Raw genomic sequence first — 26219 nt, 5'->3', positions numbered from 1 at the left:
GCAGCAGCGGTGGCGGCGGCGCCCCCCGGCGGGAGCCGGTCCCTTTCCCGTCGGGGAGCGCGGGGCCGGGGCCCAGGGGACCCCGGGCCACGGAGAGCGGGAAGAGGATGGACTGCCCGGCCCTCCCCCCCGGATGGAAGAAGGAGGAAGTGATCCGAAAATCTGGGCTCAGTGCCGGCAAGAGCGATGTCTACTACTTCAGGTACCGCCCTGGGGGCGGGGAGGGGTCAGCGGGGTCAGGTCGGGGTCAAGGGTTAGCAGCTGACCTGGGCAGGGGATGTCATGATGAGAGCAGGGCCCGAGGGAAGTGGCAAAGACTGGCTGTCCTGGTAGTGGAAGGTCCCTGAGCCCTTGGGTGAGAGTTGACCCCAGTACAGTGACAGGGCAGGCACAGTGTCTGAATGGAGAACCCGGAGGAGGGCGTCTTAATGTTGACGGTGCTAGGGAAAATGGTTTGTGGGAAAAAAAGGGTACTCTGGCAAGGATGGTTAGTCCATAGAAGGGTTAAAAGAAGGTGTAATTCGTCGAAACTGTAAAACCCAGTCACTGTTGGCTCCTGTCCCAGCCTTTCCCAGATTCATCATCGCAGGAGTGTTTAATCATGCACATGTGGAAGAATTCGCTATCTGCAGTAATAAGGTTTCAGTTACTTTGTGAGATCCAGGAAAGTTTAGTATAAAGTAGCCACTTGGAATGCCTGAAGTTTCTTGGAACTCTCTTGGTGTTGCAGAACTTATTCGCTTTCGCAAACTGAAACACTGTAATATGTTATTAGACTCCTAGACCAAAATTTGTCCCCCAGGGGATGTTTGGCAGTGTCTGGGGACTTTTTTGGTTCTCATACCTTGGGAGGGTGTGCACCTGGTATCCAGTGGGTAGAGGCTAGGGGTGCTGTGAGATATTCTACAATACACGGGATGGTCCCCACAACAAAGAATTATCTGGCGCAAACGTCGCCAGTTTGAGAAATCTTGGTCTAAATGATTCAGGTTTTCACCCTGATGTGATCTTGCAATCCTGTGGTCATGCTGTCCATGTCATTGAATAAACCAGTAAGCTCAGGAAAGTGCCTGTGGCTATTGATATCAGTGGAATTTTCTTATCAACAAATTTACTAACTTTTAAAAATAAACCATCCTATTTATAGAAGACAATATAAATATGTTATATTCAGTGGTGTGGAGGGCCATTTTTGTGGGCTGATTGAATCGTTTTTCAGGGAATACATTTGGGTGTTGGAGCCAGTTATTGCCAGCCATTTAGTCATTGGAATAATGTTACAAAGGATTTACTTCATCAAGGAGGTTAATGCATTGCCTCTGAGGGGGGAGAGGGGAATACACACACATCCACTCTACAATGTTTATGAATTGAGAATACTTTTAAATAGACTTGAAAGATTAAAAAAACATACAAACATTTGTGTGTATGTGTTTATACACACAGGAATGTGATCACCACTGGTATAATATGTAAATACGGACATATTCCTGATGGTTGCTCAGATATATGGAAGAATAGTTTCTGTAAATTTATTTCACCTCTTCAAGAAAAAAAAATGAAAATGGTGTTGCATTAGAACTTATTTTGTTGCTTGATCTGAGACCACTTGTTTTGAAATCTTAAATGATGAAATGGCAGACTTATTTTAAACATTCAAGGTGATAATCTTATATTTCCCCATTATTAAATATTAAATTTACTTCAGTAATACTAAAAAGGTTATTGTGGAACAAATTGTTACTTCTCTCAAGTTCACTTATTTCAGTTAGTGCTATTCACAATTGTACACTTTTGCACATTCTTTCATTAACAACTTATGTTTTCTTTCTAAGCAGGTAGCATGCTACCTTCTTTCTGTGAACTATGTATTAATGTCTTGTAGCCAATTATATTTTACAAGACTATTCTGTGTCTGGGATTGAACTCCTTGAGGAATAGGTGACTAGTCTATTCTCAGTAGAGCATCTTAGACTTTGAATTTCACTCTCTATGGCCTTTCTCCTGGGATATTGTTTGTTTGGTTTTGGGATGACGTATTTGTTCAGACTAACTTTGGGTTATTGCAAAGTGTTTTTTGTTGTTTTCCTTGCAGTAGCTGGAAAAGTTATTTCAAAAAGGCACCTTACTGTAGTGCTCATTTTGATTTGTGGTCACTTAATATTTTTTTCAATGTGTTGTAAATTTTTCAATGTTAACTTTTTTAATACAAACTCAATAAATATTTTATGGCAGAAAAGCTGATACAATAAATTTAAAAGGAACTTTCCAAACAAGTTCATCTTACAATAAATGAGAAACCAGTATAGTGATACTTTCCAGAATTAGTCTTTTTATTAGACAGTGCAGCATGATTTGCTTTTTACTTGTTTATACAAAATGAAAAGACATTTTGAACAGATTTGTGCCACATGTGTTTAGTTTAGAATTGGAAGGAATGTTGTCTAATTGTTTATTGACTACCTACAAAATGTTACTTTTCAGGATTGTAACGCTCACTCTTGATTCCCTTCTGAAAGGTTACATTCAGAGGTAGTAGGACACAGGGTAGCCTGATGTGGTATTAATACAGCAGTTACCAAGCCTTTGACTTCCGTTTGCAGCAATGAATGTTGGAGGGCATCTACTCATAGTGAAGGTGAACACATTCTTTTTCAACCAAACTGTCCCAGCTTTGCATATCAGCATCCCCATATATGCCTCACCCGTTAAAAAACCAGTAGCTCACAAACACCGGCCATCTCTGTTAATAGGTGGGTTGAGAGTTAACTCTCCCATTGGTAATGTGAACACCTGCACCCATTTGTTCACACAGATTCTAATAATGCTAACTCCTGAATTAGCCTGCCCCTGGGGAGATTAATTTAAACAAATCTGTGCCTGTTAATGTAGGGTGTGGCTTACACTTATTAATTGGACTGAAATTAAGCTCATTGGGAAGGCCTCAAATTTTGGTAAAATGGTGTTTTGGCCGTTTCCCGAGACTGCCAAGTTCAAATAGGAAGGCGTGCCTCGAGTTGCCAGTTAAGCAATATAATTATGCCTTCTGTCAGGATTACTGATAGTGTTGTGGCAGTTCATATATTATCATACAAAGTGTGTTTTTAAAAAAGGTGTGGTTAGATAAAGTGCTGGATCCATTGGTAATAATTTCTGAAAAGTTTGTTGCCATCACATGAACCCATTATGTGAACAGTAATTTTCTAACTGGTCTACTTGACTCCTGTCATTTCTAGTTTTTGGTTCCCAATAATTGCTGACTGATATTTTTGAAATATTATTTTCCTCTGCATAGGACCCTATAGGAGCCAACTCATGCCATTTTTATCAAGTCTAAACTTGTTGGTTTCTAGACTTATAATTAGGGTTAAAGATCTGGGAGTCATGGTAAACTTAAGCTGCTGCCATAAAATATGTGGTTGGATATTGGAGACGTAATAGTAAACATTTTTGTTTCTTGTATCAAAATTATGATGCGTTTGGACCTGATCACTTCCCTGAAAAAAAGATACAGGGGAACCAGAGAACAATTAAAATAATCATAGGGAGCAGGTGCATGAAGAGAGACTGAAGTTATTTCACTTTGACCTGGAAAGAAGGGGACTCAGAGGCAGTGTAACTGAGGTCTGTAAAATCATGAGTGATATGATAAAAGTAGAAGTCTCTAGGGAAGGCAGCAGTGCACAGGGATGAAGAGGTTTGGAGTTGGTCTTCTAACTCTGCACTTAACCATTTGGTGCAACCTTGAGCTTGTCACACTTCCTGGTCCTGTGGTTTGTCGGTTTGCAAAGTGCATATGATTTTACCTGTACCTCATAGTGTTACAAGGATTCAATTTCAGATCACTGAAATAAATACATAGATCTCTTGAAGCTTCAGATATGTTTAAGGACTAATTAAGGAAAACAATTCATTAACTTAAGTTGTATGGGCTGAACATATAAATAGGTTTTAAAAAATGTATAGATACATCTGACTTGTTACCAAAGCCTGGTATGCTGCTTTGAGGGCGTGAATTCTGAATCATTGAGCATGTCAGAGTTCAAGCAGGCCTTTCCCTCTCAATCTCTCTCTTTTTTTTTTTTTTGTCTTTTTTCTTAAAAAAAAAAAAAAAACCAAAACCAAAAAATCCCTAAAAACAACTCTGCCGTGTAGTCTTTGTTGGAAAAAACTAGCTGAATGGAGCAGGGGAGAGATTCATTGTTACAGTTCTTAAATACTGAAGTCTCTTTGGCTTTCCTTAAATTGTCTTTTCCCCTAATATCTGCTTTCTGGCCATCCCTGTGTAGTTCAGCCTGGTGTCTTCTGTGTTACTGTCATGTTCATTTACAATAAAACCTGCGGCTCTCACACATAGCTGTCGTCTTTCCCCCAGGTACAATGCTGAATGCACAGATGCTGAATGAGTGTTTACCAATTGATGTGACTCTTAAAAATTTGTAAAACAAGTCTTTAAATGACCTCTTAGCCTTTGCTTTATATTATCTGGTGGTGTGCTGGGATGAAATTGGTTGAGATATTAAGTCCAAACATTTTCCAGTTCCTTATTTTTATCATGAATGTTGAGGATATTATAGAAGGCCAGAAAGCATTTTAGAGATATAGTGAAAATGGTAAGTAAAATGCTCATAGTGCAAAGATACAAGTGAGAACTCAACATTTGAATTTCATTGAGTCTATAATACAGGGGTTTTTGTTTGTTTTTGTGTAGGGTCTTATGTGTCTTTAATTCTGTGTGTGTTTTGTGTCACAGCTCTCATAGTTTTGGCAGCTATTAGTATTATTTTGCTAAATGCTTTCCACGTATTATCTTATTGGGCCCTTATAACCCTGTTAGCTATAGTTACAATTATCTCCATTTTACAGATGGGGACTTGGAACAGGGAAGTTAAGTAATATGTTTGTAGTTGTACTGTTGGTAAGGGCAGAGTCAGAATCCTGATGCAGGGGATTTAACCCCAGAACTTTTAACTACCCTGCTCTGCTCCCTCCCATAGAGATCCCTACTTGTAATTCTCAAATATTGCAACATTTCATGCCTAATCTACTTTATTGAGCTTGGCGGGCTACTAAAACCATGCAATTAGTTACTATTATATTTGCAGCCTTAAGTTGACAAAGGGTAAATTTTAAATCCTCTTTGGTAGTGAAGCTGTTGTACCAGAAGATGATCTTCCAGCTCTGTGTAATATTGGGGAGAAAAAAAATGGAAACATTGTGGTAAATTAACATAATTAAAGCAGTTTTATTCTGGGTAATAGAAGTGATCATTTTGTTCAGAAATGTTTCCTGCCTTCTCTCTTACTTGCTCTCACCATATATATGTAATTCAGGATTGACCCTGTTATTTCTCAGATACTCATATAGGCAACATTTTCTCTAAGGAGCAAGCTATAGATCATCTTCACTTTAAAAGCTTTCACTTAAATTAGAGGAAATCAGATTGTAACTTGAGGGTTAAATGTAGCTTATGAGATAGTTTTATGTGTTTCTTGCAAAAAGCTCATGTGCTTCTTTCAGAGTTGAGGTGCAATTGAAATGTGCCCTACAGACCAATTAAAAAAAATTTCTTTAGTTGGAGGGAGGAACAAAATGTAATGTTTATTACTAAGTGCCTATTGCATAATTGCAAGTTTGACTTGCTTTTAGTTTTTTTCTTTTTTTTTTTTTTTAAAGATTTTATTCATTAGGGAGAGAGAGAGAGAGCAGGGGGAGGGGCAGAGGGAGAAGCAGGCTCCCCGCTAAGCAGGAAGGGGGGGAAGGGGGGCTCAATCCTAGGACCCTGGTATCAGGACCTGAACTGAAGGCAGGTACTTAACTGACTGAGCCACCCAGGCGCCCTTTTCTTCTTTTTTCTTGATACTGCCTGATCGAAGCCTGGATCTGGAAGTAAAAGATACATAGGTATGGTGGAAATTGTGCTCTGGTAATTCTCTCACAGCTGTACCATCACAGTTTTTCATGTTGTGCTAGAGGAAATTTTGTTAGGGTGCAACATTGCCATCTGTCCGACATCTGATTTTTAAAATCTGACATGCAAAGTCTCACCTGCCAGAACCCCTACAATACCTGTAATAGAGGAAATACATAGCTCAAAAGGAACCGATACACATACATTCTAAAAATAATCTCTAGCAGAAATTGGTGATTTTTTTCAAATTGCTTTTAAAATTTCATCTGTGAGATATAAAGTCATAATTTTTCATTATTTTAATTAATGGAACAGAAGTTGGTGATTTGCAAAGGTGATACTTCGGTGGAGTTTTTTTGTTTTCTTTTGGTCTTTTTTTAGATTTCATAGTGGTACTAATAAAAATTCATAACTTTTTAGCCTGTGTTTGAGATCATTTTAGATGTGCATGGTGAGCTAGAAATAAATCACCAGGGGCGCCTGGGTGGCTCGGTTGTTAAGCATCTGCCTTTGGCCCAGGGCGTGATCCTAGAGTCCTGGGATCGAGTCCCACATCAGGCTTCTCCGCTGGGAGCCTGCTTCTTCCTCGCCCACTCCCCCTGCTTATGTTCCCTCTCTCACTGGCTGCCTCTATCTCTGTCAAATAAATAAATAAAATCTTAAAAAAAAAAAAAGAAAAATCACCAGCTCTTATTTTATGGACTTACTGTTTGGCTTGGAATATTAATACCCTTTGCAGCCCTTTTTATTGGTCTTTTACTGCTGTTTGCCATTTCCACTAAGAAATGACGAGGCAAATTGTAAAATGAAGTTTTGCTTAAAGTTATCAGAACTTTTTTTTTTTAAGACTTTATTTGTCAGAGACAGAGCACTCGAGCACACAAGTAGGGGGAGTGACAGGCAAAGGGAGAAGGCGACTCCCTGCTGAGCAAGGAACCCAATGGGGGACTTGCTCTCAGGACCCTGGGACCATGACCTGAGCCGAAGGCAGATGCTTAACTGACTGAGGCACCCAGACATCCTTTTAGCAGAATTTCTAAAAACTAAAACTCCCAAAGAGGAATAAAAGTATGGAATAGAATGAAATTTAAGTAATATCTGTGGATCTTATGATTTTGCTTTGTCTTATAATACAAATACAAATTCAAACTCACTTGTTTGGGAACTTGATTGCATAAGCTGTATGTGAATATAAATAATAGTAAATACACCTTAAAATTAGGTTTTAAAATTGAGCATTTCATGTTTGTCAGGAACAATTATGAGTTATTTACAAATAAGAGGAAGAGGAACATACCTTCTTTTATTAAAGATTTTTGAAATATATTTTGGTGTTCAACTGGAAGAATCCATGGGTTAAAGCAAGAATGAATGTCTTCAGTTATTTTTCACATGTATACAGTGATGTCTGCATCTCTTTAAAAGAATTTCCTGGAGGCCTCTAGCAGAAATGGGCAAGTGCTATGGCCTTTTGAGCATAATTCTGTTAACCTTTACCACATTTGCTGTAATAGTTGGCAGTCTTGTTGACCACCAGATTCTTAACCTCCTCAAGGTCAGTGGCTGAGTCTGATTCATTTTTAAATCTCTGGTATCCCACAGTCCCTGCTATGTGGAAAGCTCTGAAGAATTGCCTGCTGAATGAAGCAAGTAGTTAATACATTTTTCTATTGAATAATCCAAGAAACTTCTGGTTAGTGCTAGCTATAAATGGGCCTGCACTGTAGAGGTCATCTTGTATCTCCTGCTGTACCCAGCATCCTGTCTTGTACTATACTAGGTATGCAAATTTTAAATAGCTGAAGTAAATGTTCAGATTTTTCTTTAGACTTGTGTTTAGTGTTTGTGTATATATTGTATATAGATTTTTAGACCTATAGGAGGGCTACAGTAGATCTGTAGTAGGGCTTTTGATTTCCCCCCGCTTTTTTAAAAAATATTTTATTTATTTATTTGACAGAGAGAGACAGCCAGCGAGAGAGGGAACACAAGCAGGGGGAGCGGGAGGGGAAGAAGCAGGCTTCCAGCGGAGGAGCCTGATGTGGGGCTCGATCCCAGGACTCTGGGATCATGACCTGAGCCGAAGGCAGACGCTTAACGACTGAGCCACCCAGGCACCCCTGATTTCCCTTTTCATATTAGAAAAATCCTTTTATCCTTTGCTTTAAACATCTACCATCAATAGTTGCTTTTGTATCATCATGAGAGGATAATATATTTCTACCTACTTTTAACTTATTTTTTTATTTCTTTGTGCTATAACTGTGAAGTTGCTTTAGTATGTGGTAGGAGGTAGTTTATAATAATAAAAATAATGTAAAAGTGGACATACAAAATACATGTTGCAACTTTTTACCATTAGATCCTACAGTTATAAACTCACCTATCAGATTGCCATGGCAGTTTCTAAATGCTTTCTCTCCACTTCTTTACTTAACTTTGTTGGTAGACCACACTTGAGTTGCACTGGTTTAGAAGAGTGGAGACTTTTGAGTCAGGAAATTGGATCTTGAGTCTTGAATCTTCCTTTACTGTTTTAACTTGGACAGTTTTTTTTTTTTTTTTTAAGATTTTATTTATTTATTTGACAGAGAGAGACAGCCAGTGAGAGAGGGAACACAAGCAGGGGGGTGGGAGAGGAAGAAGCAGGCTCCTAGCGGAGAAGCCTGATGTGGGGCTCAATCCCAGAACGCTGGCATCACGCCCTGAGCCGAAGGCAGACGCGTAATGACTGTGCCACCCAGGCGCCCCATTAACTTGGACAGTTTTATAAACTTCCGTAACATAAGCCCGATTCCTCATATGTAAATCAAAGGTAAGAAGTCTACCTCGTGGAATTTTCTGAGATTAAATGAAAGCATGTGTACGGCATTTGACATGTAGTAGATGGTCAATAGATCAATACAATGGTAGTTTCTTTCCCTTAATTAACCAACCTAAGGAGAAGCATGTGCTTGTTAATTATGTGGAGATTCACAAATATTTTGTTTTATTTTGAAATGTGATTATGGCAGATCTTAGGTTGTTATATATGTTCATGAGAGTTATTAGAAATATTTTTTCCCCTGATTATAAAAGTAACCCATGCTCAGTTTTTTTTACCCCCTAAGCTTTTATTAGAGAGAGAGCACAAGCAGGGGGAGCAGCAGACAGAGGGAGGGAAAAGCAGTCTCCCTGCTGAGCAGGGAGCCCCATGTGGGGCTTGATCCCAGGACCCTGGGGTCATGGCCTGAGCTGAAGGCAGACACTTAACTGAGCCACCTAGGCGCCCCGCAACCCATGTTCAGTATGGAAAATTGGGAAATTTGAAAGAGTAGAGAGAAGCAGTGACAATCAGCATTATAGTTCTAAAGAGAATCAGTGTTAAGATTTTGGTATATTGCCTTCAATTCTGTGTGTTTATGTGTTTATGTTCTTTTGTTGTTCTTTTTATACTGAAAGAATCCATAGATGAGATCAAGGATGAATATCCTTAAAATTATTTTTAACATGTATGCAGTGATATATGCATCTCTTTAAAAAGGTCTTTCCCAGAGGCCCCTCGCTCTTTTTTCAAAATATAGTCTGTTTTTTGGGTATACTTTCCTGCGTATTTTTTATTATGGAAAAATTCAAACACATACAAGAGGAAAAGTAGTTAGAAAAATATGATGAATCTCCCATGTGCTCATCAATCAGTTTTAACAGTTATCAACTCATAGCCAAGCTTGTTTCATCAATATTCAGCCCCCTTACCCCCTTATATTTTGAGATAATTCCCTGATGTAATTTCTGATACTTCCATAACAGTGTCCAGTCCCCAATTCAACCAAAATAACGAGTGTTTTTCCTTTTTCCTTTCTCAAAAAGCGAGTGCCTTAAGGCAGTGGGATGAGATTAAGTATAATTCTACATTCATTCATTTTTTTATTTTTTAGTGGATCACCCTGGCTTTCATTTTTAATTAACTATAATGTAGAGATAATAGAATTTGCTACCAGTAATATACTGTTTGCATGTTATTTTTGTTACAGAAATGCTAGTTATGTAATGAGATGTTTGGTTCAGAATTTGAATTATATTTAAGGTCTTTTATACCATTTAAAATTGTGTTGGTGATTCTGTAAATATATATGTCAAGGGAAAAGGTGGAATGCTGTCACATTTTACCAGCAGCCAAATTGTAAATAATAATTTTCCTTAATGATACTTTAAAAATAATTCTCTACTTCTCCCCCAACTGCTAAGGAAATTATTTAATGCTCAAATTTGCCCAAACTCCATATTTTTAAAACTACTTTCCAGTTTTCAGGGGATATATTCAGTTTGTATACTTTATGTGCTAAACATTTCAGTATAGAAATTTTTAAACAGATATATAAAAGTAGAGAAAATCATACAAGAAATTACCAAGTACTCAATAATTGTTAATCTTATTTCTTCGGTGCCCCAATCCACTATCCCTGACTCAACCTTCGTTATTTTGAAGCAAATCTGACATTAGATAATTTCATTCATAAATAACTACTTTGGTATGCTGTTTGTGAGGATAGGACTTAAACTTGTAGAAGTTTTATAACCATGCAGAATTCAGTATTTCAGAATTCAGAATACAAGAGTTGCCAACAGGCAGTTCATGATTATTTACCTGATACCGGCAGCAGTTGCTGTATGGTTCAGAGAAAGAAAACATTCCACTGCTTCATTCTGGGAAGGCTTTATGGAAGAAGTATAATGTAAATTGGTATTTCTGGGCTCTTGGGGATCAGGGTTGGAGTCATGCATTATAGATCAGGTAAAAGATACGGTTTGCAGAGGGCTGAAGAGGGAAACCATTCAGCCTGTTCAGAACAGAGGGAATAAACCAATATAGTTGGAGCAAAGGTCACTGGGTAAGGGGAGTGGAAAAGTGGGGTTTAAAGGTTCCAAGGAGGCTAGATGAAAAAGGGTCTTAAATGCAGGGCTAAGATGTTTGGCCCCCCATTTCCTAATGGGTTAAAGTCATTGAAGGCTTTTAAATTGGAACTATGGTCAGAGTGGTGTTTTAGGAAGAGTAATTTGGTTAGTTGAGAAGGCAGACAAGCAAATGGAGTCACTTAGCCTGCCCTGGTGATTTAGACCCCAGGTGACAAAGACTTGATTGAGGCAACAATGGAAAGGAAGGGTGGATTCAAAGGTATGAAGGAACTGGATTTAGTAACTGACAGGAGATGGGAGAATATAAGTAAGACAAGAGGAGATAAAATCTGCAGAGGAGGCCTGAGGATGGGTCACTTTAGGAAAGGCCTACATGTAAGGAGTGGGAGGAAAGGAATTAGAGAAGGGGGATGACTTGTAGGTAGATTTCTCTGTGTGTATATGGCATTCAGCTTTGAAGCAATGGCATATATTATTTGAATTAATTGATTTGACAGTTTTCTGATTGCATGTTTTTGTACTGAAGTACAAAAAGTTAATTTTAATTTCAGATCTTAGTCTTAGCCAAAACGTGACTTGTGGAGACAATTGGTATTGAAAGTTGGAGAAATCTTTTTCTTTCAATATGTACTCTGTAACTAACAAGTAAGCTTTAACACTTAAAGGGGTAGAAAACAATGGAAAGTTAATGTTTCTTTATTCTCAAAACTTTTCCAGTGCTGTAGTTTAGAGAATTTTTAGTGTGGAGGTTTTTATTATTCCTCACAAAGTACTGTTGGCAAGTGATGCCCTTCTGAACATGGTCTTCAGCCATATAGCTACCATCTGCTGTCCGCAGTGCTTCTTGTCACTCATAGGCCAGTTTCACCTTATTGCAGTCTGATTATTGCCACCCCCACAGTTCATCCTATTAGAAACTGGTTTGAAGATATACTTGTGTTTGCTCAGACTCTGGTCTCCTCATAATGTTTGACTAGACGTCATGATGGATCCGTGTTACCCAAGTAACATGAAAAAAGAGGTTCTGCTGTGTTAGAGGAGTATTTTCAGAGTGCAGTTGCACAGGCAAGCGACAAGTTTTCAGAAGAATTTTTATATGGAGACTGGCAGGGCATGTTACGGTTGTCTAGCTCAGGGAATGATGATTACAGGTGAGTTTATAGAGTGATAAAATGTGAATACCACTAAATTAAGATGACCACAATTTAAGTAGTTTCTGGTATCTCAATGAAGTTTTTTTAGAGTCGAAAGTCAGATGCCAAATAAAATTTCTTTCTTTTTGACAATCTATAGTTAGAAACCTCTAAGACAGAGTTAGGCTTAAGAAGTGCTTTAAACAGTTTAATCAAAATGAAAGCAAAGACACAGTTCAAATGATAAAATGTTCTTATATGAAAAAAAAATCATGTTTCTGATTTTCATTTAATCATTACTTTAGGGTATTTGGAGGGTAGGAGAAGTTAAAGGTGAAATCACAAGTTGGTTCAGGGCTGGCATATCTAGGGGGCAGTTGGTTGGGAATTTTTTTTTGTGGTTGAAAGTGAAATATTAGTATTTCATTACTGGGATTAGAAGTAATCACTTTGGTTAGAAACTGAAAATGACTAATATCCTTCACTAGTCTACTAGAATTTTTTTTTAAGAAGTAATTTTCCTTAGTTATAGTTTGCTACTTTAAGAATAAAAGCTTAGTCACGTTACGTTCTGGTGTGTGTAAGACTGCAACCTACCGCAGCCATCTTAGACGGCAGACTGATAGCTTAGTCTGGGTTAAGACCAGAGCTTAAGTGACATGAAGCCTTTTTGTTCATCTAGCATTATTTCGTCTGCCACTTCCAGGGTTGTTTTGGAGCTGTGCAAATATTTTATATCTGATGGGCGGAATTCTTATTTAATGATCGATTCCCTTGGGCCTTGCCTTTCTATATGCTTGCCTTCATCCTGTGAGGAAGAAGGTCCCTTGTTTAAAATCTCCTGGGGCAGCCAGGTTGACTTTCCTTAAAGCACCAAGCACAAGCTATAGCAGTTACAGAGAAGAAAATGGCTTGTACCACTGTTCTGAAGGCAACAGTGTGTATGAAGAGTACTTGTAGCTATCCAATATAGATGCTTCATAGAATTCCATCTTATGACAGGAGACAGGGAATTTGGTATGAGTAACTGACTGGTTACCAGTTGATATTCCATCTTTTTTGGGATATGATAATAGTTAAAACTTGATTTCCACTTTCTTACTTCATTGCTAATTTAGTTTATCAGTAGGGTGTCTCAGGCTTTCAGTTTCCATTTGGTTTTTAAAATCAATAAACAGAGGAGCAGTTTAAACCATATTAAATTGCTAATCTAGATCATAAACTAGGCAATCACATTTTATGAGTATGGTCTTTTAACTGAGTTCTTAAGTATTTAGATTTCCTTAATTTGGGGAGAAGTGTCTAAAACTGATCTCTAATGAGTTTTGTTCTATGGAGGAATGTTGTAGTGAGGCTCTAGTATGCTTTCATCCGGAGTAGGTAACAGGCATTTCAACTGTTCCAGAAGGAATGACTTATTGCAGGGCTCATTTGAGAAAATTGTCAATTGATTTCTCAAAAAATGACTTTCTAGTTGTCTTTAAGCTATATCCTTAAAAATAAGAGTGCTTATCTTTTTGATAGAAGTTGCTACCTTAGTAATTTCATCTTCTGAAACAGTAGTCTATCGAAACTAAGTCCACTCTTAAGCTCGGCTTTTATTGCACTAATGAGATGTCTCATTAGAGTGATATCTGACTGAGAATGTCAGTTGTTATTACCTCTATCTGTAGGTTGAATTTTAGAACTTGAATTGTATTTCTGGAATACTTACATAATGTGACTGTGGGGGGAAAATGCTGATATGATCGATCATTTTTTGTCTTGAAACCAGTGAAGGCAGAATACCATAGAGTTTGTGACAGAGTGCAGTGTGTTGGTTTGGATTTGACCCAAAGAGAAGTTTTGCTCTTCCAGGGCAGTATTTTATTGCTTGGTTTCCCAGCCAGAATTCTCTTTTGTCTTCTTCTTCAATTATTTTTCTTTTATTGTGGTCAGTTCATACAAGGTTAAGTTCTAAATAGGACGTGTTAGCTTTTTGGAGAAATATTTTAGAATTCTTACAGTTTTCTTCTAGTAGCATATCTGTGTTGACTTTAACAGTTGATTTTAGCATATTTGGCTCAGAAAATTTATTAGATAAGATGGGGGCATTCTTCCTGTAAAAATTTTCTTACAGATCAATGCCATATAGCAAAAAAAAAAAAAAAAAAAAGGTTTTGAGAAAAACTAGTTTAGCTTTCTGTATAATTCTGACACTTTTATAATTTTCCAGCTTTGACAATATTTCTTATGAAAAGTAAGTTATTGATAAGCTTTTCCAGGGTAGGAGTTTGGCTAATAAAACTCATGTCAGCAGTGTACAAACACATTTGCAAATGTTTGTCTTAGTTTCCCCCTTTGAGTAGTTACATTAGGGAGCATTTAAATATTGTTAGAATTCAATATTTTTTTTTCTGGTGTATATGTTGTGAGTTCAGATTGGTAGCCCAAAGAATATATGGATTCCGGGTGTTTTTGTGTGTGTTTTTAATAAGGATTGTTGACTTCAGAAGGATTTTTTCTGAAGTTCTGATCACTGCTGACATTGTGTATATGTAATACTTACAAAAAATAAAAAGCACTTCAAAAGTCAGTTTGGAAATAAGTTTGTAATATTGAAGACATTGGCAGTGTGCACGTTGTGCTGTGCATGCAGTTTGTACGGGGATGCTGAGTGCCAGGTGGGGTAATCTGCAGTAACATCTGTTGTGTACTCCAGTGGTGTACCTGGTGGAGTGTAATATTCAGTGATACATTATCTCTTCTTACAGGGAAGTTATGAAATTCCTTTAAACTTTACCATTTCTTTGAAAAAAAAATAAACACGTAAAATTGTGGTGTGGTAACAATTGGGATAGAAAGATGTGAAGAAAGGTTTATGTAGAGATCCAGGGGAAACACTGTTATCTTTTCTACAATGAGTGTTTCTTTCTTCTAGTCCAAGTGGTAAGAAGTTCAGAAGCAAACCTCAGTTGGCAAGGTACCTGGGAAATACTGTTGACCTCAGCAGTTTTGACTTCAGAACTGGAAAGATGATGCCTAGTAAATTACAGAAGAACAAACAGAGACTGCGGAATGATCCTCTCAATCAAAATAAGGTTGGTGAATTTACTTAGAGCGTATGGATGCTATTTCAGAAGCTCTCCACAAAGTATCTTACATTGTAATTATGTCACTAGAATTTTGGCTGTCTGAACGTCCCAGTCTCTCCCCCTCCCCCCACAAAACATTTGGACTTACAAATCTGATTAATTTTCTGGTAGTTGGCAATACTTTGCATAAGTAAATTGTGCACAGTTGAAAATAGTATTCCAGTATCTGTCTAGGTCAACATCACATTTTTTGGCCTACTGGGACTGTTTACAAAAGATTTCTGTGTTGATGTTAATTGTCTCTTTTTTTTCTTAAAATAGTTCCTGTTGCCCAAAGAGAGACAAAATTTTAATGTGGCAAGTATCCTTACCACATAGTTTGTGCTTACCTATCAATTTTCAGAATTAGGATTTGAGAAAGGGCAGTTTTTATTTTGACTTTTGATGATGTTGAGGATAGTGACTTTTAGCGATAATATTCTCATTCTAATACTGTGATTGGGGATTTTTCCATTAGCTCTTACTTTTATTGAGCTGCTTAGGTGTTTTATTGCATAGGAATTTAAACAAGTAGCATTTGAATTATTACGCTAATTTAATTGTATCAGAACACCCAATATCTTTATCAAGAAATCCCCCCCACCCCCACAAGGGCAACTAATCTTATATAACCATTTTGTCTGAATTTTCTTCCTCTAAATTTTAGAGATCTATGTGTATTGCCACCATGGTCATTTTACACTGTGTGAAAATAGTGGAACGAAAAGTAAGGGCTTTTCTTTCCAGGGTACATATAACCTTACTATAACCTCGCTTGCTGCTTGGGAGTACTGCATTCATTTTAGGAACCCTGAGGCAGTGTGTAGGATGGGATGGGCTTTGAAACCAGGCAGGCATGGTTTGATGTACTGGCTCTGCCACTTATTAGCTCAGGCAGTCATGGGTAACTCTTTTTAACCTCTGATGGCCTCAGATCTCTCATTTGTAAAACTAAGGTAATGAACTCTTTCCTTTCACATTATTGTGAGGAGTAAATAGGAATTTATATGAAAACATCTAATAAAGTATTTGACCCATGTGAGTTCCTTTCCTTTCTCCATTGCACCTTCCCAAGCACCAAGCTTCCTTGGTGAACAGTGTTGCTTGGTGGCCAGTGTACATGGAAATTTTTTGACCCAAGATCTCTTCCTCTGTATCTTTTTATTTTTCCTGAAGGATATGGGTCTCTGCTTCATATCTAAACTTTATTCAGACTTCAGCTTAATAGTTTGTTAATAATAGTTTAATTTCCAAAAATTGGTACGAGGGTCAGAGTACATTGTTTCTTCATCTGTTGCGTTGGTTACTATGCGTCAGTTTACCATAGGGGCATTGTCAAGTACATTGTTTATAGGCAGAATGGAAAGGTATGGCTGAAATTGCTTTCTCTATTGCTTAACAATGGGATTACTTTGGGTTGATAGCTATGAAGGTGTTAAGTGTGAAAGATGGTGGTAGAGGGAGCTCAAATTACTGAAAGTGAGGACCTTAGTGTGTATAGCTCTGCGATTCAGCTTAAGAAAACCCTTATTTTGGGTTCATTTTGCTTCTTAAATATACAGAGGAAAATTAAGATTCAGTTTTCTAAAACTGCCTTTAAAAAAAAACTCTAACCACAATGCTGGGTACCTGTCAGAAGGGCTCAAATATTTATGAAATGAATGGATTGCTTTCAAGCTGCCTTATTGTTCTCAGAATCACAGTTAAACTACACTAAGTATAATATGAAGATATGTTCCTGATAGTTATGATTCACTAAAAACCAAAAACTAATTCGTCTCTTTAGTTTGTGTGCACCTTTATGCTCTAGCTGCGCTGGACCGCTCATCATCCTGCACCATGGCATGTGCTTTCAAGATTCTGCTTGCTCATGTGCTGTTTCCTCTGCTTGGAATGCGCTTCCCCCCTTCCCCTCCATCTGGTGAACTCCTACTCATCCAAGGCCCAGCTCCATTGTCTCCACCTCTGTGAAGCCTGCCCCTGCGTTCTCCAGGCAGAACCAGTCCCTTCTTCCATAATGCTTCCCTGGTGCTTTGCCATTGTATTTGTGATTGTTTGTCTGCTTCAGCTAGACTGTGAGCTCCATGAGGGCAAGGACTATGTCTTTTTTTTTTTTTTTAATTGTTTTTTGTTTTTTGTATAGGGAGTCCAAAGCCTAGCACACGGTAGGTACTTAGTAAATGTTTGCTTCATGTTTATTTGAGTTAATATCCACCTCATTCCAGAAGTTTATAGTGGTCATAAATATTGAATAAATTAATATACCATACATTATTTTGAAAGTGCCTTTCATTGTCATTGTTTTCTGAAGTTTCTATCTGAATTTGGGGGGGGGCATAGTCTTAGTTTTGCACCTGATATTATTTTAATTAAGCAGTCACAAAAATGGAGTTTTGCAGTTTTAAAAATAAGCTCTCTTTTGGGGTAATGCCAACATTGACTATCTCTATAAAAGCAGAAAGTGTATTCGTGGCTAGTTCTGTATTATATCTTTTTAAAAAATAATACAGTATGGAGAAGGCTGGGAGACACAAACTGATGAATAGGAATGCTAGCTAGTCTTACTATATAGTTATAAACTTGGCTGAAGTGCATTATTGTGTTGTTTTTGAGGTTTTTAAAAGCCCTCGAAAGAATTTGAAATGTAATTAACAAAATAAACTTTGAAACAGGTTAAGTTGTAGTTTATAATGACTGATTATAAACTGAGTTCTTTTTTTTTTTTTTTAAAGATTTTATTTATTTATTCAGCAGAGATAGAGACAGCCAGCGAGAGAGGGAACACAAGCAGGACGAGTGAGAGGAAGAAGCAGGCTCACAGCAGAGGAGCCTGATGTGGGGCTCGATCCCATAACAACGGGATCACGCCCTGAGCCGAAGGCAGACGCTTAACTGCTGTGCCACCCAGGCGCCCCTATAAACTGAGTTCTTAATATATGTTCCATTTCAAAAGTGAGTTTAGTGGGTGCATAAAACTTCAGGTATGGTTGAGAAAATATCTTTTGAAGATCTTTGCAAAGCGGCAGTTATTTTAGGATGAGAGGCTACAGTGGAGCGGGCGTTGTCTTTTGATTAATATTTGGTGTTTTTGCAGTACTATTCCTGCTTGCCTCAGTCTCAGCCTTCACCTTACTCTGAAAATCTTTTCCATTCTTGAGCATATTTTGTCTTACTGATTTGCCACTACCATAAATATTTCCAGTTGCTACCTCCATCTTTCTAGCTGATAAGGTATCTGTCAAATAGGTTGCTGAAGATACTCCATTCGGTTAATGGAAAAAGACTAGACAAAGATTTGGAAGTCATCAGTATACAGTTTGAAGTGATGAGCAGCTTTCTCAAAGTTCAGAGGGAGAAGTTATAGTTATGTGGTTATGGAAATGCTGTAGCCACCAGCCATGTGTGGCTGGCTAGTGAGTAGTTGGAATGTGGCTAGTGAGACTGAATAACTGATTTTTAGTTTTGTTTAATCACATTTAAATAGCCGCATATTTCTAGTGGCTATCTTATTGGACAGCATTGAGAATTATGCCTCTCAATATGTAAATAAGACACCAGAACCTTTGCTTGGAAAGCTAAATAATTTAGGCATTCATCCAGGCTCTGATCTTTTAAAGTGGGGAGATATTTTAAGGTTTCAGAGATATGACCTTCAACATTTTAAAAAGGAAGCTAATTTCTTAAAAAGGTAAGTTTCTTTAAAAATGTAATTGGGAAGACTAGGATTGGAAAAAAAGAGTACAGCGATTCTGGGTGCAAAATATGTTTTGGGAACTCCAGTAGTTTGGTTTTGTTATTAGCAATTCCTTTTGTTTCAGTGTTTCAGATGTGTAAATATTAAATTGAATTTCTTATGTTTCTAGTTCTTAACCACACTGAAATGTGTATAAATTAAAGCTACAAAACTAATAATAACCAAATTCCCTAACATTAATGTGACATACGTATTTTATAAAATGCTCACAATAAGAATTGGTATGGAACAAGTTACTTTTTAGGTTGGCTTGTCCATGCTTCTAATACCCTGGAAAGACTCAGTTCTTTCATCACATTTCTCTATTCACACAGATTTGATGCAAGTGGAAATAAAGAGCATCATATTGTCTTGAATGGAATCAGTTGTACAAGTCTTCCATTATTTATTTCTCATGAATTACTTTGGTTTATGGTAGTATGAGATTGTGATTTTATAAACTTAGCCTTGGATTCTATATGGCTGTGTCCTAGGTATGTAACCAAATGATGTAGAATGTGCTTGTTTTAATTATCCTCAACAAAATAATACAAATTCTTGTGGAGAGCTCATATATCTTGGGGGCAGTATCTGCAGTTTGAGAAAGTTAACAGATGGTGATAGTGGGAATCGGATTGAATATTGGATATAGAATGGGTGCAGTGTGGAGAATGGATTTGGGAAAAGGTGAAACTGGAAGTAGGGATAGTGGTTGGGCTGTTGTAGTCTAGAAAAGCAATGATGGCAACTAACACTATAGCAGGGGGTATGGAAAGGTGTGAAATTCAATCAAGAGAAATTAGTAGGTATTAAGTACTGATGATCGTAGAGAGAACTATTAATGCCTGCTGCAGTTTTGGCCTGAGTCACTTGGGGTGAAGGTCGATAAAGAATAGGGGAGGAAGAGCAACCTTGGGGATGGGGTGAAGAAGACCGAATTAAAAGTTTTGTTTCTTGGGGTTTTGAAAGGATCTGGTGCGTGCCCAGGAACTCTTAGGTCACGTTTTGAGAACTCCTGTCCTTGTAGTTTGTCATTATTAGGATCGCCTCACAAAGGGGAAAATAGGAGAAAAGTATCTTATCACACTGTTGATAGTGAATAAATGAATAAATTAGTCTTGTGGGGAGTTACAAAGAGCTTCCAGAAAGGTAGGAGGAGAATCAAGAAAACGTGGTGTTCTAAAAGCCTAAGGAAAGAAATTTTTTGTTAAATGACATGGCAAGATCAAGGAGGATAAAGACTTCATAGTATCATTTGGATTTTCTAATTAGAAGGCATCTTGATGACCTTTTATAACCAATTTTGAGGGACCAGAAGTCTTTCTTAAAAAGCTAGAAAGTTTCTGGGAAATGAGAAATTAGAAGCAAAATGTAGCCTGCTCATTTAAAAGTTTTAAAATTTTGATTTATTATTGATTGGGTAATTTGTACACAGGATGAAAGGATAGTCAATAAAAAAATTTCCCTCCCTCTCCAGCCTTTCACCTGCTTCCATAGCTTCTGTGCATTTACAAACGTGCATATATGTGCATTTTTACCCCTCTCCCCATAAAAATGGTTTGACTACTTTTAAACAGAGCTTGAATGAGAGGTGGAGGAGAGAGGACAATATTTAGAAGAGAATGTATGACCAAGGAACATTTTCATTATTGTTATTTTTTCTTTTAGTGGATGAAAGAGGCCAGTAGAGAAGTCAGGCAGGTGTCCAACCTGAGAGTACATTCTTCAGGAGGCCCTCCAGGAACCTTTGAACTGAGTGAAGTATTTTCTGTTATGCATTTTTCTGAGGAGAGAGTCTGTTTTCTTTATCAAACTCTCAAAGGAAAATGTAACTAAGAAAGCTAATAACCATTGTTTTAAAAGAGGAGAGGAAGCTAGGCCTTGGCAAAAGATATGCAGGACCAAAAGATATGCGGGACCAGCTCACTTGCTGTAGCTCAAATTAGGCCTTTGTTGAACAGATAAGGGATTTTTTCAGTTACGGAAGCAGTACCTTAATGGGCTGACTTATTTCTGTCCTTGGGACCCCATGGTCAATTAACCAGTACTAACCAGCTCTGTGGTAGGATCAGTTCTGATTACAAGCTCCTGATAGAGCATACTGTGTGGTAAGAACTGCCCCTTGGCTTCTTCCTAGAATCTTTCCATCCACACTGAAAACAGTGACCTCATTTCTTCTACCAACATTCCTGACCTATAGAGAAAGAAAGTACAATATTTTCCAAAGTTGCTGGTGTTCTCTTCATCAGTGTATTAAGTATTTCTTGAATGGAGTGTCTTCTGGTATCTCTCTAGTGGATATAGTTGGGGGTGGAGAGGGGGAGTGAGCAGATCACAGGTGATAAATTAGCGTTTCTAGGCCATGAAGTCCTTATAAGGGTTTATTGGCATCTCCCTTAAGTGTGGGCCACTGTTCAGTTTCTGTTAATTTGAAATGAAATAGACAAAAGTGGAAGTGAGCAGCAGGTAGCTATTATAGCAGTCTGGTGATAAATGATGATGGCCTGGAAAGGTGGTGGTGGAGAGAAGTGGGCAGTTTCTAGATCTGTTTTAAATGTAGAATTTACAGGATTTGCTAATGATTGGGTGGGGAAGATGACAAAAGACTCAAGTGTGAGACTTTAGATGAGTGGGTGGATTGGGTTACTATTCACTGAGGTCACCTTAGGAGAGTTTATATGGATGGATAAAATGAATTTTGAACGTTCAGAGTTTGAGTTGTTTATTAAACATCCAAATGGAAATGTCATGTGTGCAGTGGGTATGCTAATTGAGAGGTCTCAGCTGGAAAGTCATCAGCACATAGGTAGTATTCTAAGTAATGGGACTAAAGGAGATTACCCAGACATAAGGATCCAGAACCAATCTCTGAGAAAATCCAGTAATTAGAACTTGGTTAGAGGAGAAGAATCTGCAAAGTGGGTTGAGAAAGACTGGCTAGTAAGATAGGAGAGACATGGGAGAGGAGAATGCTTCAAAAAGAAGAGTAGTCAGTTATATTGATGCCATTGAAGGGTTGAATGGAGGAAGACTGAGAAACTTCCATTGAATTTGCCAACATGAAGCTAATTAATCTTGATTTTCAGTGGCAACAGAATCCAGATTGGACAGAGTTGAAAATGAGTGAGAGAAAAAATTAGCATGGACAAATCTTTCAGTAAATTTTGTTTGGGTAGAGAAGAGAATCACTAGGTGTAGATAGATGAAAGAGATCCTCATTTGGTTAATCTCCCAACTTAAAAGACTTTGAAAAGTTTAAGAAGAATGGGGTCTGTAGCACAAGTGGAGAGACCACAGAGGTCAAGAAAGTTAAGCACATTTGCAGTGTAATGATGATGGACCATAGAACCTGTACTGGGTAGGGTGGAATGTGAAAGTGGTTAAGGCAGAGTGAGAAAAAAGGACAATCAATGGATAGGAGATATTGCGGAGGTGAAAGAAATGCAGAGGACTGTTCTGAGAAGTGAGCTGCAAGGATAGGAAGTAGGAATTGAAGAGTTGGATGCTTGATTCAGATACTGGAGATGGCATAGTCACTAGTGTTGACAAACCTGTGGCTATAATGTTAGGTGAGTGAGGGTGGGCAAGGGAATGAGTCAAAGGACTCAGGATGTTGGGTGAGTTATCCATATGGATATTGAGGTCTCCCAGAATGAGGACAAGAGTTGGGATGGAGAGAAAGACTGAAATGGAAACTAAAGTCTAGCGAAGGAAGGAGAAAAGGAGGAGAGGAAGAGGTTGTATAGCCAGATACAAGCCTCAAAGAACTGGTGTTTTTAAAGGATCAAAATGGAGAAATTATTTGAGAAAAATGGGGGAAAGGATAAAACCTATACCACCTCTTGGCCCTTGGATATGCAGTTGAGAATGAGAAGGTAAAGGGAGGAAGGTGTGGGGGGGAGGAGGGAAAGAGGAAAGTTTCATTGGAGAGAGCGCTAGGGGAGATAGTATCTTCAGGGGATGGCCAAGTCAGTAAGTGTAGGATCTGGAAAGAATGGTTAGAGGAAATATTGAGAACATAGGAAAGCCTAGTCAGTCATTCAGGGGTATATAGTATATGTTCTTTACATAATGAAATTGAGATGGCTATTATACACGGCATTGAATTATATTTTCTACCTATTTAGCATCTGTAAGTTTAAAGCAGAAAATGAAACTATCGAAGGGTAAGGTCTGCATAACAGAAGATTTTACATATAATGGACATTTTATGCATCCATTTATCCCACAGAAATTTTTTAGCACATTCTATACTTAGGCATTATTGCAGACTCTCAGAATATAGCAAAGGAAGTTCCCTGACATTGTAGACTGTAGGTCAGAAAGAGAATTAAGCCCTACAGACAATAATTTGTGTGACTATTTCCACAATTCTCCCAAGGATGTGTACACCGCTAGTGCCAGCCCAGATGCGAAGGAGGCAATTTCACACAGTAGCTGCCTTATTTTGAGTAGAGCTGCTCGTTAAGTATTGGGTTGAAACTCATTCCCATCTTTTGCCGTAAGTCCTTTAATGACCTCCTATTCACTAAAGCTGCAAGAAGTTATTTTTCGAGTAGAACTTTTCAAAACTTGTTTTCAGTGATGAATTCCAATCCTCCACCTCTTCAGTTAATTAGAAGTCTTTTTTAATGAGCTCAAAGTGTGGTCCACCTATTTTGTTTTTAATATCCCATTGATCTTAAAAAAAAAATCTTGTTCCTCACTTGGGATTTTACACTAAGTGGATTTTCAGTACAAAATCATAGATCCCAGATATTCTTTACTTTTTGCAAAAGCTTATGGAGTTTCCACAACTTTGTGAATATACTAAAAAAACACTAAATTGTACACTTAAAAATGGTGAATTTTATAGCATGTGAATTATATCTCAATTTTTAAAAAATCAGAAAGATTGTAAAGTGCTCTGCATTGTTGGTTTTTGATTTTGTGTAAAGGCATTTACTATAGGCTACTGTACATATTCCGGAACAAATCTGAAATTATTTTTTTGGCAGTAATATTGGTTTGGTCTAAAGATACCACTCAGGCTCCCCTCTTTGTGAACCAGGGGATGGCTTTCCTCCTGGAAAAGCTTAATAGGTTTAAGTTCCTAAATTTCAGTAGCATAGTCAAAACATGTTAATGCTGCTAATGGAAATAGCAGCTATTTATTCAGAATTTACATGCCCACATGACTTTAAAAGACATGCTTATTTTGTTAATTGTTGTCTTCCGCCTACCCCCAGAATGTAAGGTGTGAGGCAGGGACTTCTGTGTTTTGATGACAACTGTATAGCCACCAGCCTGTGCCTGGCACATAGGCAGACTTGTTTGGGATTTGTCCAGTGACTGAGTGAAGGCTGCACTATTATCTTGTTTGCTCTTTGTAAGAATCTTATGAGTGGTTATTGTTATTCTCATTTACAGACAAGAAAGTGACCTTAGAAAAATAAAGTCTTTGCTTTTCAGATTGGGCCATGAATATCTCTTGGGGGGTATGTGCTATATGGAAAGCCATAGTATTAAAATGATACTTGAATGATACTTGGAAGTATCAGCTTTATTTGAGCATTTTGGGTCAACAGAGCAGCATTTTTGCATTAAAACAAACATGGCTGGGGGTGCCTGGGTGGCTCAGTTGGTTAAGCGTCTGCCTTCAGCTCAGGTCATGATTCCAGGGTCCTGGGATTGAGCCCGGGTCCGGCTCCCTGATCAGTGGGGCATCTGCTTCTCTGCCCCTCCCCCTGCTCCCTGCTCATCATGCTCTCTCTCTCAAATAAATAAAATCTTAAAAAAAAAAAAAGAAAAAAACATGGCTAATTTTCAACATAAGGTGCAAAATTTGCAGGATTAAAGATAAAAATGAGTCCCTTTGGCTCTTGTCATAGAATATGTACAATTCCCAACTGTCATTCAGCTTTAATTCAAAGCCCGGCTGGGAAAAGTGGTATTTAGAATAAAAAATTAAATTTCTGCTGTTCAAACTATGCTATGTGCAGGCTTACATGGTATACACAGCAGGGATGATGTTGAGAGTGTTTCTGTATTCTTAACTTCTGGGTATACTCTTTCCTGCTGTTGATCTGAGCACACACCTGAGCTGGATATATGGGCTCTTTTTTCCCCTATGCCTTTCGCGTAGTCCACCTTCTCTCATTTTACAGAAGAGCACAGTTTTTTACTTGCCTGCTGTATTACCATGGTGCACAATGTTTGATCTCTAGTAAAGGAATCATTTGAAATACTGGTGTTGATGCCAAGACAATGAATTACTTGGTAACGGTCAAGTCTTTCTGCCAGTATAATTCTTTGGAAATTTATAGAGAACTTAATGTAGACGTCAATTATTAAAAATTTTTTGTGGTTCACTATGCAGTATTTTGACGTATAACTCAAAAGAAGTTCGAAGATTGACAATAAAACTCATCGTATTTACTCATTTATGCGAACAAGGTTTCTTGGTGTTCCATCTTTAAAAAATGAAGACTTGGAACAAAATTGGTACCAAATCTTGGCCCAGTCTAGCTGCTAGTAATACTCATCCAAGCCCATGAAGTTAATTTTAAATAAAAAAATCTCATCTTTAATCTAATTTTTATTTCATCTATCAACATGTGATTTACTGTTTTGGGGCAGTTATATGCTACTGATGTAGTAAACCAGAAATTTATTTTTTTTAAATCACTAAGTACTTTATGATAACAAAAAGCTTAGAAAAGTAATCTCATGATATATAAATGATCAGTGAAAAGTTTTCAAGTTTAAAATAGGAAATAACTTTGGGAATGGAATTACTCAAAGAGAAAAAAGTGAAATAAAATGTAACTATTGAGTTTGTTCATGTGTAAGTGGTTGGTGGGTATATTTAGATTGTGTTAGATACATCTTAAAGTGATACATTTATTATCAAAGTGTTAAATTTAAAATACCGTAGTAAGTACATTCTTTGTACTTACATTAAGGTTTGAAATAGTCTTGATGTCAGCTTTGAAACGTAGGCGAGTTATTTTCAAAAATTTTTTAGCGCGTAAGAATGTGAAAATGTTTGAAAATCACTGGTGTATGACACATGCTCTTCATCCACCTCTTTAATTATCCTTTTTTCTAGCCTTAGTCAGCTGAAAGTCTACATGATAATTAGACCACACTGGTGTTTAGTCCTTTTAAGAATCACCTCCTAATTTCCTTTAAATTTTATGCTCTTGGCTTTTAAAGAAAGTCACTGAAAAAGAAAAAGCATTTGAGATTTGCTTAATATTTGTTGTGATGTTAGTCCCTTTAATTTTTTTCTAGATTTAATACCAGGACTGTTTTCCTTATTAATTGGTATACTTCCTTCTCTCTGACCTGATATCTGTATGATTTAATGTTTCTCTTTTCACCCAGACTCCTAAAAATTTCAGATCCACCTTTGATGCTCAGCCTAGTATTGATTACTGTTAATCTTTTCA

The 26219-nt window shown here is 37.6% G+C and overlaps 1 protein-coding gene across 2 annotated transcripts in view; it reads left to right on the top strand.

The window, feature by feature from the left end:
• Positions 1-6: 6 nt before the first annotated feature.
• Positions 7-26219, top strand: part of MBD2 (methyl-CpG binding domain protein 2) — a 65860-nt gene continuing 39647 nt past the window's right edge. For both annotated transcript variants that reach the window (XM_034643294.1, XM_019794605.2), the window contains exons 1-2: positions 7-202; positions 14861-15020. In XM_034643294.1, coding sequence (XP_034499185.1) covers positions 108-202; positions 14861-15020 — 255 coding nt within the window. In that variant the 5' untranslated portion in view covers positions 7-107. The remainder of the gene's footprint in view (positions 203-14860; positions 15021-26219) is intronic.

The sequence above is a fragment of the Ailuropoda melanoleuca genome, chromosome 14 (genome assembly GCF_002007445.2).
Source record: "Ailuropoda melanoleuca isolate Jingjing chromosome 14, ASM200744v2, whole genome shotgun sequence".
Taxonomy (NCBI): domain Eukaryota; kingdom Metazoa; phylum Chordata; class Mammalia; order Carnivora; family Ursidae; genus Ailuropoda; species Ailuropoda melanoleuca.
The sequence above is the reverse complement of the archived record's forward strand: the minus strand, read 5'-3'. Positions and strand labels throughout refer to the sequence as shown.